At 32.9% G+C, this 19549-nt stretch overlaps 2 protein-coding genes across 2 annotated transcripts in view; one reads left to right on the forward strand and one right to left on the reverse strand.

The window, feature by feature from the left end:
* The window catches only part of rab4b (RAB4B, member RAS oncogene family), a 40787-nt gene extending 29125 nt beyond the window's left edge, over window positions 1–11662 (forward strand). Inside the window, exon 8 of the mRNA XM_056473243.1 lies at window positions 273–11662. The gene's annotated coding sequence lies outside the window, so the exon portion shown is untranslated. The remainder of the gene's footprint in view (window positions 1–272) is intronic.
* A 1989-nt stretch (window positions 11663–13651) lies between these two features.
* Window positions 13652–19549, reverse strand: part of ap2s1 (adaptor related protein complex 2 subunit sigma 1) — a 17891-nt gene continuing 11993 nt past the window's right edge. Inside the window, exon 5 of the mRNA XM_056473808.1 lies at window positions 13652–15842. Within this exon, the coding sequence (XP_056329783.1) occupies window positions 15741–15842 (102 nt within the window). The 3' untranslated portion in view covers window positions 13652–15740. The remainder of the gene's footprint in view (window positions 15843–19549) is intronic.

Here is a 19549-nt window from a genome sequence, read left to right on the forward strand (position 1 = left end):
TCAAAGTTTCTGAAAGCAAAGAAGGTCAAAGTGCTCCAGGATTGGCCAGCCCAGTCACCAGATATGAACATTATTGAGCATGTCTGGGGTAAGATGGAGGAGGCATTGAAGATGAATCCAAAGAATCTTGATGAACTCTGGGAGTCCTGCAAGAACACAAGTTCAACAGATGATTAATCAGAAAAATCGACCATCTGCCTCTTTTCCAAATAATGAACTAGAGGTCAAGTTATTATTTGTTGTTTTTAAATTGATGTAACTCTCTCCCTCAGCTCCGGGTGTCTCTGGGTTTGCACGACCTCCATCCCATCCCAAAATGTGACCCTTCCACACCCAGACACATCTGGATCATTTCTTACGAAGTCCATCCTCAAGTTTTGACCTCTGACCTCAGAAAGCTGTTCACCAAGGACAGATCTCCTGACAGAACTGCAGTGCTCGGAGAGCACAGGTGAATCTCCACCAGAAACCGAGATTGTGTGTGTGTGTGTGCACGCGTGTACGAGTGCGTGTGTGTTTTTAACCTCTTCTGTGACTTGTACACACGCAGTCATCAGCCATCATCTAGACTAAACCAACCAATCAATCACAGTGGTAGATCAAATATTCATAATCCTAAACTAGATTTCACTGAATTGTTTTATACATCGTGACATATCAGATCGTAGAGGGATAACAATGAAAAGTAACTCATCATTTATTCATCCTCAAACAGTTCTGGTGCTTTGAGTTTTGTTTTTTCTGTTAAACTCAAATTAATTTATTTAAAAGAATTTTGGAAACTTGAGCCATTTAAAAAAAAAAAAACATTATAGATGTCAATGGTTACCGGTTTTGCGTTTAATCTGAAAAATATAATCTCTGACAGGTTTTAGACAAGTGAAAGGTTAGTAAATTATGACGGAATTTGCATTTTCATTTTTAGTCACCCCCAAATGGTTCCCAAGTTGTATGAGATTCGATTATTTCTGTTGAACACAAATGAAGATATTTGAAAGAATTTTGGAAACCATGTTTACTCATTGATATAGCATTGAAAAAAAGACTATGGAAGTCAGTGGTTACTGGTTTCCAGCATTTTCCCAAATATCTTAATTTGCATTTAACCAAAAAATGAATCTCTAATGGGCTTTGAACACGTGAAAGTTTAGTAAATGATGATGTAATTTTCATTTTAATCACCCTCAAATGTTTCCAAAGTTGTATGAGAAAACAAAAATATTTGAAAGAGTTTTGGAACATATATGTTTAGTCATTGACTTACTATTGAAAAAAAAATACTATGGAAGTCAATGGTTACCGGTGTCAAGCATTTTTAAAAATATCTTTTTTTTGCGTTTAACCAAATAAAGAATCTCCAACAGGTTTCAAACAAGTGAAAAGTTAGTAAATTATGGCGGAATTTTCACTTTTAGTCACCCTCAAATGGTTCCAAAGTTGAATAAGATTCATTTATTTCTGTTGAACAGAAATGAAGATATTTGAAAGAATTTTGGGATACTACGTATAGCCATTGACATAATATTAAATAAAAAAAAAATACTATGGAAGTCAATGGTTACTGGTGTGCAGTATTTTTCAAAATATCTTCTCTTTGCATTTAACCGAAAAAAGAATCTTTAATGGATTTCAAACAAGTGAAAAGTTAGTAAATTACGACAGAATTTTCATTTTTAGTCACCTTCAAATGGTTCCAAAGTTGAATGAGATTCATTTATTTCTGTTGAACACAAAGACTTTTGAAAGAATTTTGAAAACTACATTTAGCCATTGACAGTATTGAAAAAAGAAAAATACTATGGAAGTCAATGGTTACCGGTTTCCATCATTTTTCAAAATATCTTCTTTTTGCGTTTAACCAAAAAAAATCTTTAACAGGTTTCAAACAAGTGAAAGGTTAGTAAATGATGACAGAATTTTCATTTTCATTTTCGTCACCCTCAAATGGTTCCAGAGTTGTATGAAATTCATTTATTTCTGTTGAACACAAAGAGTTTGAAAGAATTTCAAGAAGAATTATTGAAAAAAGAAAAATACTCTGGAAGTCAATGATTACCGGTTTCTCGCATTTTTCAAAATATCTTCTTTTTGCTTTTAATTAAAAAAGTTTCAAACAAGTGAAAGGTTAATAAATAATGTCAGAATTTTCATTTTTAGATTAATTAATCCCTTTATATTTTAATTGAATGTCAATTTTAACATCATTAGAAATGACAATTGTGGATATAATTGCTCCATGCAGGCTAGTTTGTATCTTTTCAAGTATTCCAAGCCAAATATTGAGTTTAAGCAGGAAAGTGAAGCTCTTTAAACTCCTTGTGTGTTCAGATTTTTATCATGCTGCATTGGTCATGCATTTTAAAGCGCCTTTAGGAGCACAAAGGAGGTGAGGGGAGCAAGAAACATCTGTTCAGATCTTGTCGGCCGCTGTTATCTGGATGATATCAGATGTTCAGCTCGCAGCCCAATCTTGAGGTTATCAGCTAACTTTTAACCTCTTGCATCCATTTCACAAACCTTCACGTGCTATTTCTGTATAATTTATCGAAACGAAGGACTAAAAATCAATGTAAGTTCTGTTTTCGATTGACATTTTTGCACTTATTTGGTAAAAAAAACATTTAGGAGACCACTTGAAATTGCTTGTTTACTCTAGATTTTGCTTTGCATTAAGTTAAACATATTTTGTTTGTTTTATTCTGTAGACTAGTGAAGACATTTCTTTCAAACTAAAAAATAAAGTAACAGTTTTTGCTAAAATTACATTTGGTCAGAATGGAATTTGGTCAGAAATTTTTTTTTTCAGATATGAAGATATACATTTTTACTCTGTGTAATAGCATGAGATTTAAGTAATCAGTCTTTGATGGAATAAACCCAATTTTCTTTTTTCATAACAAATGAAAACATCGATTATTTTGACCAGTGGTCATTTTTTTCTTCTTTTTCATAAAAAAAAGCTGTAAATGACAATATTTTGTCGAAATTTAAAAATAAATATTATCAGACCTTTATAGAATGAAACAAATAACAGCATTTCACTCAAACACATTCCTAATAAATCCAGAGAAACTCTGAATTTTTAAGTGGTCTCTTATGGTTTTTCCTCAAAGATTTTCTCTAAAATGCAGTGTACAAATATCTGGATGGGTGAATCTAATAAAAACTCAAGTATTTGAGTAAGATTTTACCCTAAAGTCTAAATAAATCAATAAAAATACAAATTTACTAAAGATTTTGACAATTGAATGTCAGTTAAGCACATTTTTTTCCACAGTTTCATTACTATAATGTTCAAAAATATAGTTCAATTCTAAATTAAATTCAGCTGATTTTTAACCGAAAATCAATGTAAGTTCTGTTTTTGATTTTACATTTTTGCACTTATTTGGTAAAAATTAAATAGGAGACTACTTAAAAATGCCCATTTACTCTGGATTTAGTTCTGCTTTTAAGTAAATGTGATGACATTTCTTACAAGTTAAAAAATTGAAATAATAGTCGTTTGGAGAATTTTTGCTGAAATTTTAATAGGTCAGAATATTTCTTTCACATGTGTATATATTAATTTTAAGACTACATAATAGCATCGCTTTAACTTTACTAGACTTAAGTAATTCATCTTTGATGGAATAAAGCCACTGTTTGTTTTCATAACAAATGAAAACATTGATTATTTTTAACAGGTAGTCAAAATATGCCAAGTGACAATATTCTGTTTGAAATTTGAAATAAATGTCCTTTATAAAATGAATCAAATAATGGCATTTCACTCAAAGACATTCCTAATAAATACAGTATATTCAGAGAAACTATTAATTTTCAAGTGGTCTCTTAAGGTTTTTTATTCATAGCTATTTTTCCCCCCCAAAAAAATCTCTATAATATAATGTACATATATCTGGATGGATGAATCTCGTAAAATCTCAAGTATTCGAGTAATTTTTTGCCCTGAAGTCTAAATAAAATAAATAAATAAAAAAAAAAACGTAATTACTAAAGATTTGGACATTTGTATGTCAGTTAAGCACATTTTCCTCCTACAGTTTTATTACTATAGTGTTCAAAATTTAGTTTAATTCTAAATTAAATTCAGCTGATTTTAACCCCCCAAACTTAAAAAAAAAAAAGTTCTGCTTCTGATTGACATTTTTGCACTTTTTTTGGTAGACCACTTGGAAATGCTTATTTACTCAGGATTTTATGCTGCTGTTTAGTCAATCATACGAAAAAAATAGGGGTGTACCGATACTAGCATCGGAAGTATTCACCGATAATGCAAAAATTCTGGCATCGTATCGGGGAGTAATTGAAACCATAAACTGATCCGATACCATCTTTTTAAGTGAGACATATGACCGCTAGCTTTGCTTAGCACTGCAAACCTGGAGTCACTTCACTGCTCAGAAGGTTCACTATTGAATGTCTGATAATAAAAATGTCAGATAATAATGTTCGCTGCATGTATTTGTTCATATTTTATAAATTGATAAGTTTGAAGCTCTCAGAACATTTATTCTGTCAATTTATACAGTGTTAGTAGTATACACAACTGTTTCTACAGATATACACTCCGATTTCGGTTCAGTACTCTGTATCGACCAATACGCTGAGCTCAGGTATCGGTATTGGGAAGGGAAACCGTGTATCAGAACATCCCTAATAACAAATTAAAACATTGATTATTTTTAACAAGTAGTCAAAATATGCCAAGTGACAATATTCTGTTAGGAATTTGAAATAAATATCCTTTATAGAATGAAACAAATAATGGCATTTCACTCAAAGACATTCCTAATAAATAGAGTAAATCCAGAGAAACTGGAATTTTCAAGTGGTCACTTAATTCTTTAAATTTCTGGATGGATGAATCACATAAAAAGCAAGCATTCAAGTAAGATTTCATCCTTAATAAACATATTTGCTAAGGACTTGGACATTTGTACGTTAGTTAAGCACATTTTTCTCCCACACTTTCATTACTATAATGTGCAAAAATATAGTTAAATTATAAAATAAATTCTGCTGATTTTAACCCCACAAACTGGTTTTATTTTTAGATAATAGTAATGCGCATACGAATTTTAATGCTTAATTTTCAAACAAAAATCTGATAATACATCATAATAGCAAAATATAATTTCTGCTCCCAGATTTTGTTTTCCCCCTTCTTAAAATGTACCATTTTACTGTTGGGTTAATCATGTAAAAATAGACGCTGCAAAGTATAATGATTGAATAAAGTTTATTTTCTCTGTCCAGCACACGTGAATCACCTTACACATGAACTGGCATTTAGTTCTCCATATTTTTGGGGGGGTTTATTAGTTCTGGTTACCCATGACAGGCAGATCTAGAGGTGAAAACCAGTGCGGTGACCCGATTCCCCTGTGACACCATCATTATGCACCACAGACAGACCTGTGTTTTAAATACTGTCTTACGTGACGTGTTGGTTTTTCTTTTGTTTTCCCTCTGCAAGTGCACTTTTTTTGACTGTTTATATACTGTACCTATAGAATTGTACAATTTATAGTAATTTAATTATATTAAAATGAGAGAATATTGTTTGAGGAGTGATTTATTCCTTACTAAAGGACAACTGAGACTAGTCCGACACCATTTCAGCCATTTTTCAACTCAGAAGTACATGCTGGTAGTTGTAAATGATCGATCGTCATTTCTCTTCTATAACAAGCACAGCCTTAACCACATGATTGTTCTACAGGATTCAAGCCTCATAGCTCGCATAATCGTCCAGAGTTTGTCAAATGCACTTTTACTGTTACATATGTTTCTTTGGGTCACTGTGATCAGATTTACCAAGTGTTTTGACTTATTTAAACTCACAGTTTTTCGCATTTTGAGTCAATGGAATATTCTAGGTTGAATGCAACTTGCTAAAAAAAATAATTTTTATACTTTATTAAGTTTCAATAAGTAATAATAAGTTTTATATTTTAAAATAGTACCTTTTATACCATGTCCACACGCACAGGGGTATTTTTTGTTTGTTTGTTTTTAAGAAATCTCTGTGTACATGAAAACACCAAAATCGCACTGATGTGCATGTTAATGGTACGCCAAACCAACAGGTGGCGATGGTGACACTTTTATGCTGGGTTCACACCAAATGGCGAATTAAGTATTTGCGTGAGTGAATTGTATATAAGTTAATGCAAACTAAGGAACACAGGTGGATTACGCGATACGTATGATGTGAACGAGCGAAATTCGCCTCATTTGCGTCTTCTGCATTTGGTGTGAACCCAACCGTTTTGGCCAGTCAGAAAGGAGAAAATGGCGCATACACTGACGTCATGAGGCGAAAACTCTGGAAACCAGAGTGTACCCAGAGTTTCACTGTACCTAGAGTTTCAGAAAATCTTCACCCTAGCTGGAGTTTTCAGAATGTTTTGGTTTCACTCGTGCTATACGCGTGTTTTCGTGTGGACAAACAGCAAAATTGTGTGGGGAAAAAAAGTTGTTTTGAAAATATTCTTGTTCGTGTGGACAGGGCCTTCAGTTTATGTACTTAAGATTTAAGCGTATTTTGTTGTATTTTCAAAATAATTAGCAAAAATCTCAAATTTACAAATATCTAAATGTCATGGCGTTCATTGAGCAAAAACAATAATAGTAAAATTTATATTAAATTTATAATAAGTAAAATTTAAGTAAAATAAGTAAAATTTATATTCCTATAAATATGGCACTGATATTGATGAGTTTTCCTAATAACTCTTTAAATTTGCATGGTGATGTTTTGTACAACCCAGGCTTATTGGAAATGTGTGCCTCAGCCTATATTTTTGTAAATTGTAAAATACGTTACTGTGGATATGTTTTGTTGCACATTTCAATTGACAATCCACTAGAGGGTGCTGTCTATATTTGTGTTAATGTGAAATGCGTTACTTAAGGCCCTAGTATACTTCAAATTAAATTGAAAACAAACAAAAATTTAATCGTTTAACTAAATCAGTCCAAAATTAAGTTCATTTTGGCAGTTCAAAACAGCTCATTCAAAACAAACCTTTTGAGAAGGGGTCGGAGCCAACTCTAAGTGGGTGGGGCTTGAGCTCCAAGTGGACTATACAAACCTGGAGTTTTTATTATTTTAATGTCTTGTACATGAAACAGTCACATGAATGTCTACACCTACCCCAATCCTAAAACCAACCTCACAGTAACCTGTTGTGATTTATTAACGTCTACACCTTTACCCCAACCCTAAACCCAACCTCAAAGTAACCTGTTGTGTTTTGAGCGGTGTAAAATGAGATTCCAGATAACCCAGGATTCCGAGCGTTTTACATCACAAGTACAACACCTATAAAGGGAGCTACTGAGCAATCTGACCATGCTAGAAGAGTTGTCCATATGGAGATAGACCAGCCTGATCTCACGAGAAAACGTAAGTATTTTACGTTTTGACAGTTTAGTGGCTAATTCGTACGAATTCAAACGAGTTCGGTCGTACGAAATTGTACGATTTTAAAAAGGAGGCGTGGCACCTAACCCCACCCCTAAACCCAACCGTCATTGGCGGATGAGCAAATCGTACTAAATTGTACGAATTAGATCGTACGAATTAGCCACTAAATCAAAAAGTTACGAATTGCCGTGAGATTGTGTTGGATAGACGCATGAGTCAAATGTATTTGACTACAAATCTATAGACATCAAGTTGGTTTGTGATATTTGTTTGGTGTATTGCAAAGAACGGCACAAAAAAATAATTTCTTCGTCAATGATGTGCCACTGTAAATGTCACTAGTGTGGAAATTATCAAAAATTGTTGCCGTCAAACTGCCCCGTAATGTTCATTTTATCTGCAAGCTGCAGTCAAATGTATGTTAAAGCTTTTTGTTTGCAGTTCGCAAAAATGTAGGCTGAAGCATAAGCATGTATTTTTAATGAGCCTGTGTTGGTTTTGTACGAAAGAATCACTATGCAAATTTTAATTGAAGTGTTTTAAATGCACAATATATGCTAACATTTAATGAGCGAAATCCAGCTTTTTCAATGGGACTTCTCTGTATGGGTTTGGCCTGTGGATTTCTCATAACCTTTGTGTGCACAATCCAATCATCAACATCATTCTGTCAAAATCCGCATTGGGAAATTCTTTGACTTCACATGAGACTTCAGATCCCACAACTTTCAATGAAAAAATGACTGGATTTTGCCAGTAAAATGTTTGTAGAGCATCAATCAATCACAATGTGCGGTCATAATTTTGTGCATGAATTCCAGTCATTTTAATTGGACTTTGTGTGGCAAATTTATGTTGACCAACTTGAATGAGCAAAATGTGTATGATAAATTTGTTCGCATTTTATTTTAAATGACTGGATATTACAGCTCAACAATATCCATTGAAATTCATTCGTTTCAATTGGAAAAAGCCTAATTTGGATTTTTGTTTTGGCTTGAAAGATTTTGCAGTTGATCATGCAGATTTGCTTCGGCGACCTGCAGCAAGCTGCTTTGTTTGAAAGACAATGGAATTTTTTTTTAAATGCAAAAACTTGCTGACATAATGCACTTCTAGGCAGCTTTCTATTGGTCGATGAGACACTTTTGCATTAACAGCTTGAGGCAAAAAAAGCTAATTCTTTATTTATTAAGGGAACTTGGCCTAACATGAAACTCCTACTTGTGCTGATTTCAATTAAAACAGTAAGTATAACCATTAAATTAAAGATACACTTTAAAAAGCGATGTAGTTGACTTAAGTTGAGTAAACATGTTGTTTTTGAATAATTTATTTGACTTTACTTAAAGTAAGTAAATCTGTGGCCTTAATAATTTTAAAGTACATAAATTATGTGCGTAATTATTAAAATTTAATAGTTCAAAGTTACGACAGGTTTACTCACGTTTAATGTAAAGTCAATACACTGTAAAACGTGATGTAGTTGACTTTATTCTAAAAAGTAAGTATATTGTTTTTAAAGGTGCTTTATGTAAGTTTTTGACTTTTCTAAAGCATAAAATACCATAATGTGTTTGCAGATATTTAAGAAACATGCTAAGTGAACATACTTGTTTATCTGAAACACAAAGTCAGATATTCTACTTTGAAAATAAGCATAACTTGCTGGAAAGGCTGTCTTTGTTTTGGTCCCTTTACCCACCCAATGCCAGTTTAACCAATTTTATTTCAGTATCATGAGTTGCCTTGATGGAAAACAGCATATTTCATTCATTCAGTCATGAAAGCTCTCAAAACATGCGTCCGTGACTGAAATCCGACATCCGGTGGACAGTAGCAGGCTCCGAAATGAGACACAGATTCAGAGTTCCTCATGAGGTCATTAATTAGCAAATCACATGAATATTATGAACGTAAACGTTAGGTGAGCAAGTTACATTGTAACCGTGTGTCCTAACTACACGCTACATGATGAGATTTGCAATGATAAGCAGTTTGGCTGTTTGCACCAAACGAAACATGACAGAAATTTAAATACAGGCGTTCAGAAACACAGAATAGTGCACTCACTGCACTTCAACGAAATGGTAAGGTTTATAATCTAATTAACACATATTAAACCTCTTTAACATTATTAAATGTAGATGCTGAATCACTGTTATGTGTTGGTTTGCACTCAGTCACAGTTCTGAAGTTCAATTTTAAACGGTTTATTTTATTTTCAAGATCTGAGGTGAACTATCTGCTGCTGGCAATAAATGTCATGTAAAATGGCATTCAAACTCACATCATTAGCGGTCAACACTGAATAAAGCACATGAGGTGTGCCTGAGGTGATCATTGTTCATTCTGTTTTTCACCTGTGAGAAATAGAAGCTGTTTCTAAAAACTGAAATTCCAGGTGGGTTGGGACAAAAAATGATTAATTTTTAATTTGTTTAATTTTAATTTATTAATATTCCTTCTATTGTGTGCCGTTGCTTTTAGTTTTCTATAGTCAGGCACACTCACGACACATCAATCTGGCAACCTGTGCTTGCTGGATTCAAAGGAGCCGAGTGTTGTAAAAATGTGTTTTGATCTTGGAGTGTGCAATACCTAGTTCAACCACTGGGTGTCAAACTTTTTATGCTGCACCTTTAAGTAAAGTCAATACACTGTGAAAAGCGATGCAGTTGGCTTTACTAAAGTGAGTAAACCCATTGTTTTAAAATCAATTAGTTCACTTAATAATTTAAAGTAGTGAATTTACTCACTTTAAGTCAACTAATTGATTTAAAAACAATGGGTTTACTTAATTTTTAAAGTCAACCACATAGCTTTTCATAGTGTATTGACTACTTAAAAAAGTGAGTAAAACTGTTAACTTGTAACTTTCGTTAAGTTGACTTATTTTTGATAATTATGCACATAATTAATTTACTTAAAGAGAGTAAACCCATTGTTTTGGCTTAATAATAAAAGGCAACAAGTTTACTCACTTTAGGTAAAGTCAAAACAATGGGCTTACTCACTTTAAGTACACTGCAAAAAGTGATTAGTTACTTAAAGCGAGTAAACCAATTGCCTTAAAAGCAACAAGTTGACTTTACAAAAATAATGTAAGTAAACCCATTGTCTTGGAACTGTTAGGTTGACTTCATTTCTAGAATTATTCAAATTGTACTCACTTTTTTTAAAATAAAAGCAGACTAATCACTTTTTTTCCTATAGACCTTTATTATATTTGTTTTTCTCCAGCTTTTCTGTATCTAGCACAATGACATATGGTTAAATAAATCTGCTCTTCCAGACTCCAGTGTGTCTTCTAAATTCAATACAGGGTGTAATTGTAGATTTTATAGACTTAATGACGCACCAAATATGTAATATTGTGATAATTACAGTACTTATTTGAATAATCATGCTAAAGTCATGCTAAAATAGTCTGAAACTGTAAAAAGAGATTATTATTTGACTTAAAAATAAGTACAATTATTATTAAAATAATTATAAAATAACATTTATAAAAATTAAGTCAACTTAACAGTTCCAAGTTACAATGAGTTCACTTACATTATTTTTGTAAAGTCAACTTGTTTTTAAGGCAATTGATTTACTTAAAGTAACTAATCACTTTTCACAGTGTAAATTAATTATGTGCATAATTATCAAAATTCAGTTACAGTTCCAAGTTACGACATGTTTACTCCATCTTTTTTTTAAGTCAACTTTTTAAGTAAAGTCGTTTTTAAGGCACCAAGTTAACTCACTTTAAGTAATCGCTTTTTACAAAGCATGAAATGAAAAGTGTGTGGTCAAAATCCAGTCATTTAAAATAGGATTATTAATTTCCCATTAGGATGAAAGGTCCATCATGTGAATTCACTGCATTGACCAATAGAAAGTTGCTGTTTCTGAGCAATTCTTTGTGAGCTGATTTATTCAATTACTTTGCTCATTAAATTTCACTCAAATGTTGCTTAAATGATTTTTCAACTCCAACCTTTCCTGTTGTTTTTAATTTGGTATGTCATAACCAAACATCAATATGGAGTGCATTTGAAGAGCATAAACCAGTTGTTGCTTAGTAACCGGTGTGATTTGTTTATTCATAAATACTGTATATCTGGATCATGTATGCTGTAAATAAGATTGAATTTGTCTATGGAAGTGTTTGGGGGGGAAGGTGCTTGTTTGATTTCAAGATTAAGGTTATAATTAAAGTTTGCTTGTTTTTTATGTTCTGTGAATGTCGTCTTTTTTTGTTGTCTCGGTTTGTGTGGGAGAGTGTGAGTTTTGTTCTGCTTATTCAAAATAGAATCCAATTAAATCTAGTCAAATGTATAAAACAGTGACATTGATAGAGAAAATAATCTGAATTTACGAGAATTTAATTAATTTCATCTTGTTTGTTTTTTTTTTTTCAAATTGTTGCACCTCTAAACTTAACCGGTCTTTAAGAAGATTGTACAAATTACCCACCAATTAACCAAAACGTAAAACAAACTACATATTTCCATGAGTCTTTTGCATTTCTGTTCATTCAACAGAATCTGATTAAAGCTGTTTTTTTCTGAGAAAATGTATAATGTCAAGCTGTAAAAAATAAATCTATAAAATTTACGGTAAATAAACGGCAGCTGTGGTTGCCAGTATTATACCGTTAAAAATACAGTACAAACTGTAAAAGTAATTTCTCATTTTTACAGTAAACTACTATATTTCATTCAATTATAGATGTAATATGTCTGTTTTTTTAATTACTAACATCTACACATCTTTTGTTATACAGTTAGACAAGTAACACAGCCATATGCAGGTGGTGATGAGAAAGTTTCATAATGAAACAATGCTCATCACAAACAACTTTTCCCACAAGCAGAAATGTCTATTGGTGTATAGAAGGTGCTCCGTGTCATTCACACAGCTACTAAACACCAGTATAGTAACACGCATAAAATTAAGCCATGAAATAAACATTGTTTATCAACATTAGATGTAACATAAATCTCTAATGTACATAACTGATGGGGAAACAACTAAAAAGATTCAAAGTGATATGCCATGCAAGGAATTCTGGGAAAGTCAATTTACGGTTATTCACCGTATATATTAAGCAAACATACTGTTAACCAGGTTACGGATTTTTACTGTAGCGTTTTTATCATTGAAATCACGGACATCTTTTACAGTGTACCTTCTGCAACTTTTCCAAACGATCAACTAGGAGGTCATTATTTGTTAATCTTACAACTAGGATTGACGACAGGACTTTTGTCAGGTGTAAATGTTTATGCTACATTTCAGCTCCATTTTGTTTTTCATTCTCTTCAACAATCAGTTGTCAAATGCAGTCACACTTTAGACATATGACGACATTTAACATGCATCATGGTAACTAACATGCACAATATTGATATCTTCAATACCATGAATAATTTATACTTTTAGAACAATATACAGATTGTTGTATTTTCAGTGCTTGCTACTTTTTTACATGGCCTACACTTTTTAAAATTATGTAACAATAGGTTGAATACTAATGAGACTTTGTGAATTTTTAATTCAATTTAATGTTTAAAACATTTATTTACGTTTATAAAATAAAGCAATACACTGAGCATTTATTAGTCATTATACCTTGTGAAGTATTAATAAAAATCTTTTTAAATGGTCTCTTATAGTAGCCAATCCTGATACCAGATAAAAGCTTCAACAATTGCAACAAGAAAGAATACAGCTACCGGCAGAAGCCTATAGCAGACTGGACTTGTTAATTAAAGTTAACGTCAGGATATATGTACATGTTAGGATCTTTGGCTTAAAAAAAAAACTCTTCATAGACTGTGTTGAAAAATAGATGACACCAAACTGAATGTTTGTAAAACTAATATTGAGCTATCAAATAGGAGAGAGGGACCACTTCACAAACTCATTTTTGTCAAAGTGACTATTAAAGTCCTGCAGAATTATATTCAAGCTAAACAACAGTATTTTTAAATTATACACAACAGCGGCATGTTTTCCCTAAAGTCATGAAATTTTAGGGCTTTGTTTAGTAGGGAATATTAAACATATTGCCTACATTCTAGTTTTACATTCGCTTCATTCAAGTCAGAGGCCGAAATACCGATTATATCAGGTTATAACCTCTTCAAATATTTACACAATCTTCAATGACCGATAGATGGCAGTATTTGCATGTAAAAAAAACTCAATACACTCAAACACATTTGAAGTTGTACGTTTTATTTCACCTTCATGGTTATATATACACTGACAGAAACGCATACGTGAGAGAAACAACACTTAAATCAGCGTTTAATCTGCAATCTCGCAGGGACAAATAGGCAGATCTAAATACTTCAAACTAAGGCTGAAGGGACGAAAAGAAAGACCATATAAAACATACAAGTACAAAATAAAAACAAAACAAAAAAACTCATCGTAACGTATGACCCAAACTGTAATGGAATTGTCAAGGCTGAGCGGTTGCCATAGAGCTTTTTGGCGCGAGGGAAGCAGTGCCACAAAAGGGGAAATTAAAAGTAGACCATCTTTTGTCATTTCCCCCCAGCTTCATTCTTCCACTCAGCCTTGTTCTCTAAAGCGCTCGCTAATCGCCGGCTTCAGTTCTCCACAAAGCCAGAAGACTTTGAGCAATTACAACAAGCAGAAACTGACACGGTTTAGAGGATTGGAATGACTGGTTAGTTCATACAATTACGTTTCAAATAGATGCATATATGTACACAATACAAAACAACCTTCACAGACTTTGACTTGACACACTGCGAACAAGCTTGCTGTGTTTTTGTCTTGTTTTCCCGGTACTAACATCAAAACATACATTGAGAAGGAAATTTGAAGCGATAGTTAACCCAAACAATTTAAAACATTACGTTAATCATATATTCAGCCCATCCTTTAGCCGCCATTTTGATGCGAGCAACGGAGGCTGTCGTAAATATAAACATATTGATTTATGTTTGATTTTGTAGTAAAATTTTGCTGTACATTTATATTTTGATTTTGTCGTAACATTTTTTAATTTTAACCTTCATGATTCTTTTAACCATCCACTTGATCCCCACCATCTGAGGTTCCTTCTACTGTTGAATAAAAAGCAAGATATTTTGAAGAATGTTGGGTGGGGGGAAGAAACAGATTCATAAACCCACTTGAGTACGAGTAAATGGTAAGGAAATATTTTGTTCTCTACTTCATTTTTCTTCACCATTAGGTTGATTAAGTTGATGATTACTTTCAGAGTAAAAAAAAAAAAAAAATAGGCAAAACAAATACAATTGGCCAAAGCTGTGGATTAAAAGTAATGTTTTAAGTAATATACATTTTAATTTATATCACTTCACTTCACAATAACAATGGTCCTAATGTATTTCCTGTTTTAGATCTTTCATTTTCAAAGCTTTTTTGAATCCAGAAAGCTCCATATTGATCTTTTTTTATGACAGCTGTGTTAACATTAGTTATAACTGAACACCTCTTACAGTTCTGAAAAAGTTTTAAGACAAGCAGGAACTGTTCGTGGACCAATGATATCACCATATTGAAATGGTCTATTAATTTTGTTTTGCTTGTATGTTTTTTTTAACTCTCAAAGTGCCTATAGTTGTTGCAAACACCATTATGAACATCTTTAATGCTCTTATGTATAAAAAAAAAATGCACCAACAGGAAGAACTATCACCTTTAAGTATTTAGAATTTTAACAATATATGGATACTGGTACCAGAAAACAAGACAAAGTAGTAACAAATTTATTATTTGCAGTGCAGCATATTAAACATTTGATTCTTTTTTTAATAGTACATATATGGGAATTTCTTTTAATGGACATCAAGTTTTTCTCAATGCTATATTGCAGTGCAGCCCCGGAATCTTGCAATTATATGACTGTCACTTTCGTGCCATGGCAGTTTTTTGGCCCACATGACGCTATTATCTGTGTTAGTGTTAATGAACAGGCTTGGAGAGGCTTCCAGTCGGAAACACTGAAGTCTAGTGTGCTATAAAAATCGCTGAAGAATTCAATTCTGGCTATGCCAAAATATAATCAGGTCACATAACCGAGGAAGTTTTACGAATTCTTATCTGCCTCGAAAATTCATGAAGTTGCAGGACAGAACGGCAACATCCTTTGTGGTGGATGCGAGTGTAAAGAAAAAGGTGAAATGTTAGAGGATGAATTTCAGCATGACAACACTCATACGCACAAATCATATGGCTTGGCTGCAGCGGGGTGGGCGGAGCCTGACACAATGGTTGTTGTTTGATTGGTTGGTTGACAGACAGTTTACTCCAGGGACTGCAGCATGAGGAGCTGCTTGAGCACCTTCGTCTGACTGGTCTCTCTGATCTCTCCTGCTAGAAACATCTCGTCCACCACCGTATACACCTGAAACACATTCGCAATACTTCTTTATAGCGGTTCACATTTAGGCAGCGCTGTTTTCAACTAAAATGACTGGATTTTGGAAGTTTGTTTACATGCTTCTGCACTCAAAAATTTTGTTAGTTGTTCAAACTACTTATTTAAAAAGATCTGAATCAACACAGTTCTTGAGTTTACATTTTTTTGTGAAAATAAAAATCGTGTGTGTGTGTGTATTATGTCTATAGTCACAAGTGAGTATTTTGGCAACCAAAACAACAAATGGTGGACTCCAGCAGCGTATGTGCAGAGAGTTTCTTAACAGTTTGACATCGCCACCTAGGGCCCACTTCCACTGAGTGGTACGGCTCGGTACACTTTTATGGCTGTTTCCACTGTCAAAAGGTACCTAAAAGCGAACTGTACCGTACCACTTTTGGGGTACCTTTTACAAAGGGTACCTAGCACGAACAAAAGCGTACAAAAGGTGAAGCCAGACGCACATCACTCGCTCGTGGCAACAAGCCAGAATGAAAACAAAGGAACCGCCATTTTTAAATACACAGCCAAGATATTACACCGTAATAACATATAAGAAAGAGCCATGGTCGACCTGAGCTCAAACAAACCTTTTTGTCATCGTCTTGATGTATAGCCACAAAGCCAAGAAGAGCAGAATCTGTCCTGTGGCCCGTAGTGTTTTACAAGGCTGACTAAATCGCTTCGCTTTCTCACTTACGCTCGCTACGCATTTATATTTGATGTAATAAACTTCTTGAGCTGATGATAATAGCGTGATGTGATTACTTAAATTCTTCTGACATCCAATCCTTTTAGAAACGGACAAACGTTAAGACTGACCCGCAAAAAAACAAATGATTCTTTTAGCAGCCTAAAACGTGAACAAACTGCCATGTTTAACTATTATCATCACCTTTTGGACTATTATGAACTCGGAATGACGGAATTACCTTCTAACAAGAGGCTACATGTGCTAGAGAAGATTACAGATACAGATGAGAGGTAAGCACTGGATGTGGGCTATATGTTGAGTGTTGTTTTTGACCCTAAATAAAGACTAAATGTGTGTTGTGTGTAGTTTTTCTGTACTTGGTAACATAGAGATTGTAAGGGGCTGTTTGTGTTCATATACGTTGCATTTATTTAATATAATCATTGATCTGCAGTTATATCAAATGCTGTTCATAGAAAGGTTTGTATGTGTATGTGTGTGTGTGTATATTTGGGCTAAAAATCTGTGAAAACCTGCAGATTTCTGGCGGCGCAGATTCCGTGTGGGCCTAATGATAACTGATCATTTTATGCATGAAATAATTTAAATGTATAAAGATGCACAATTGCATAAATACCACAATATAAATATCTCTTATGCTATCAAATAATATCTAATTCAAACTAAAATTTGGTTTAATTTCTAAATAGTAAAAATTGATGATTAAATTAAAAAATTTATTTGTTGATTCAAAACATTGTCTAATTTCAATAAAAAATAAAATATTTCGGATTATTTTTTTACATATCAAGCTTTATATGGTAATATATACACGTCTCATCAGTGTGTGTTTGGTGTGGGCTGTACTGTGCAGTGTTCACACAGTAGGCGGCATCAAAAATACATCAGGTAATTAGCAGAGCAGAAATCAAATGCTATTATCTGAGGCAACTTTTTTTCTATAATTACTTCTGCTTTTCCTTCAGCCTCTCTCTCTTGCACTGAATGGATATGGATGTTCTTAATTGTATGACTGTTGTAATTATGCAGAAAATACCTGTTGCCATGGAGCTGCATTGCTGCTGAAACGGAGAGCCAATTACCTCTTTTTCTAGTTTTTGCTGCTTGTGCGTATTTTTGTTTGTTTTTGGCCACTGAAGCTTTTCTCTCCTTTTACTGAAACACTTTATCTTAACAAAATGCTTCTAAATGGGTAAATCAAACTCATGCTGTTTCACATCATAAAAAATGAGCGCATATTCAGTAAGGTCACATGCATGTACAAGATAGAACATGCAATAGGCTCATCGCAGGATCAGCAATGTCAAGTTGGGATTATAGTTGACCAGGACAACAGTTTCAAGAACATGTGATTTTGGGGTCATCGCAAAGTTTAACCTTAAGATAGAGTAAAAGATTTTCATTGGAATGTGTTTTAAGATCTGTGTGACTGTGTAAGATTTAAGCAAACTTAAATCCAGAGTTTATAATAGTATATAAACCAAAAGGTAACACTTTATTTTGATGGTCCATTTGAGTAATAGTATTTACAAAATGGAGACTCTACAATATAGTGTCATTTCACATATTATTATTAAACTTCTGTACCTCAATACTGTTACATTTCACAAAAAACCATAAAAATTCATTTACACCTCTTTAATTATATTATATTTCATGCAGATACTCCTCTACAAAATAACCCGAATCAATGTAAAATGAGGAGTTCAATCCAAATAGAGTTATAAGTCATCTTGTGAAATTATATTCATATCACAGACAAACTGAACATCGTCAGATTTTGTCTAATATAGTGCAGCCTTAGTACAAGACTAATGTTATAAATACGTTACCCTAGTACAAGACTAATATAATAATGCTGTGAAACCATTATTTTTAAATCAATTTCATTAAAATCAGAAGCGGCGCAACAGCTTTTAATATTGATACTAATAAATGACCCCATTAGAATGATTTCTGAAAGATGCTGAAGAGTAAAAGACTGGAGAAGTAATGCTGAGAATTCAGTCAAACATCCCATTTACATTTACTCATTTAGCAGAGGCTTTTAGGCAAAGTGACTTACAAGTGAGGATAAAAGAAGCGCTTCAAAAATCACAGGAATAAATTACACATACACATACAAATATATATATATATATATATATATATATATATATACAAACAAATATATATATATATATATATATATATATATATATATATATATATATATATAGGGAAAAAAAAACAATTTTCTCGGGATGGATTTACGCATTTGAATTTTTTTTTTAGAAAATGACAATTACAATGTACTTTTTATTTGTTGTGATTTGAAAAATTAGAATCATTCCACCAAGTTTTAATTGTTTTCAAATATTGAAGATGAAACATTGGTACTATGTTGTCTACAAAGGAATAGAGATGTCTGTAAACACAGCACCTTTTTGTTATTTTTGCCAATTGCCACGGTTTAAAAAATGGCATCAGTTCTTTGTAGAACAGAATAAATGCGTTAAATGTATATCTCAGTAGCTGTGTCCATGCTATACATACAGTTGGAGTCGGAATTATTAGCGGCCCTTCAAATTGTTTTTTTTTTTATATTTCCCAAATGATGTTTAACAGAGCAAGGAAATTTTCACAATATGTCTAATAATATTTTTTTCTTCTGGAGAATGTCTTATTTTTTATTTCGGCTAGAATAAAAGCAGTTTTTAATTTTTTTAAGACCATTTTAAGGTCAAAATTATTAGCCCCTTTAAGCAAATTTTTTTTTTTGATAGTCTTCAGAATAAACCATCGTAATACAATAACTTGCCCAATTACCCTAACCCCCCTAGTTAACCTAATTAACCTAGCTAAGACTGTCACTTAAATGTCACTTTAAGCTGTATAGAAGTGTCTTGAAAAATATCTAGTCAAATATTATTTACTGTCATCATGGCACAGATAAAATAAATCAGTTATTAGAAATGAGTTATTAAAACTATTATGT

This window comes from Danio aesculapii, chromosome 15, assembly GCF_903798145.1.
Source record: "Danio aesculapii chromosome 15, fDanAes4.1, whole genome shotgun sequence".
NCBI classification, from domain to species: Eukaryota; Metazoa; Chordata; class Actinopteri; order Cypriniformes; family Danionidae; genus Danio; species Danio aesculapii.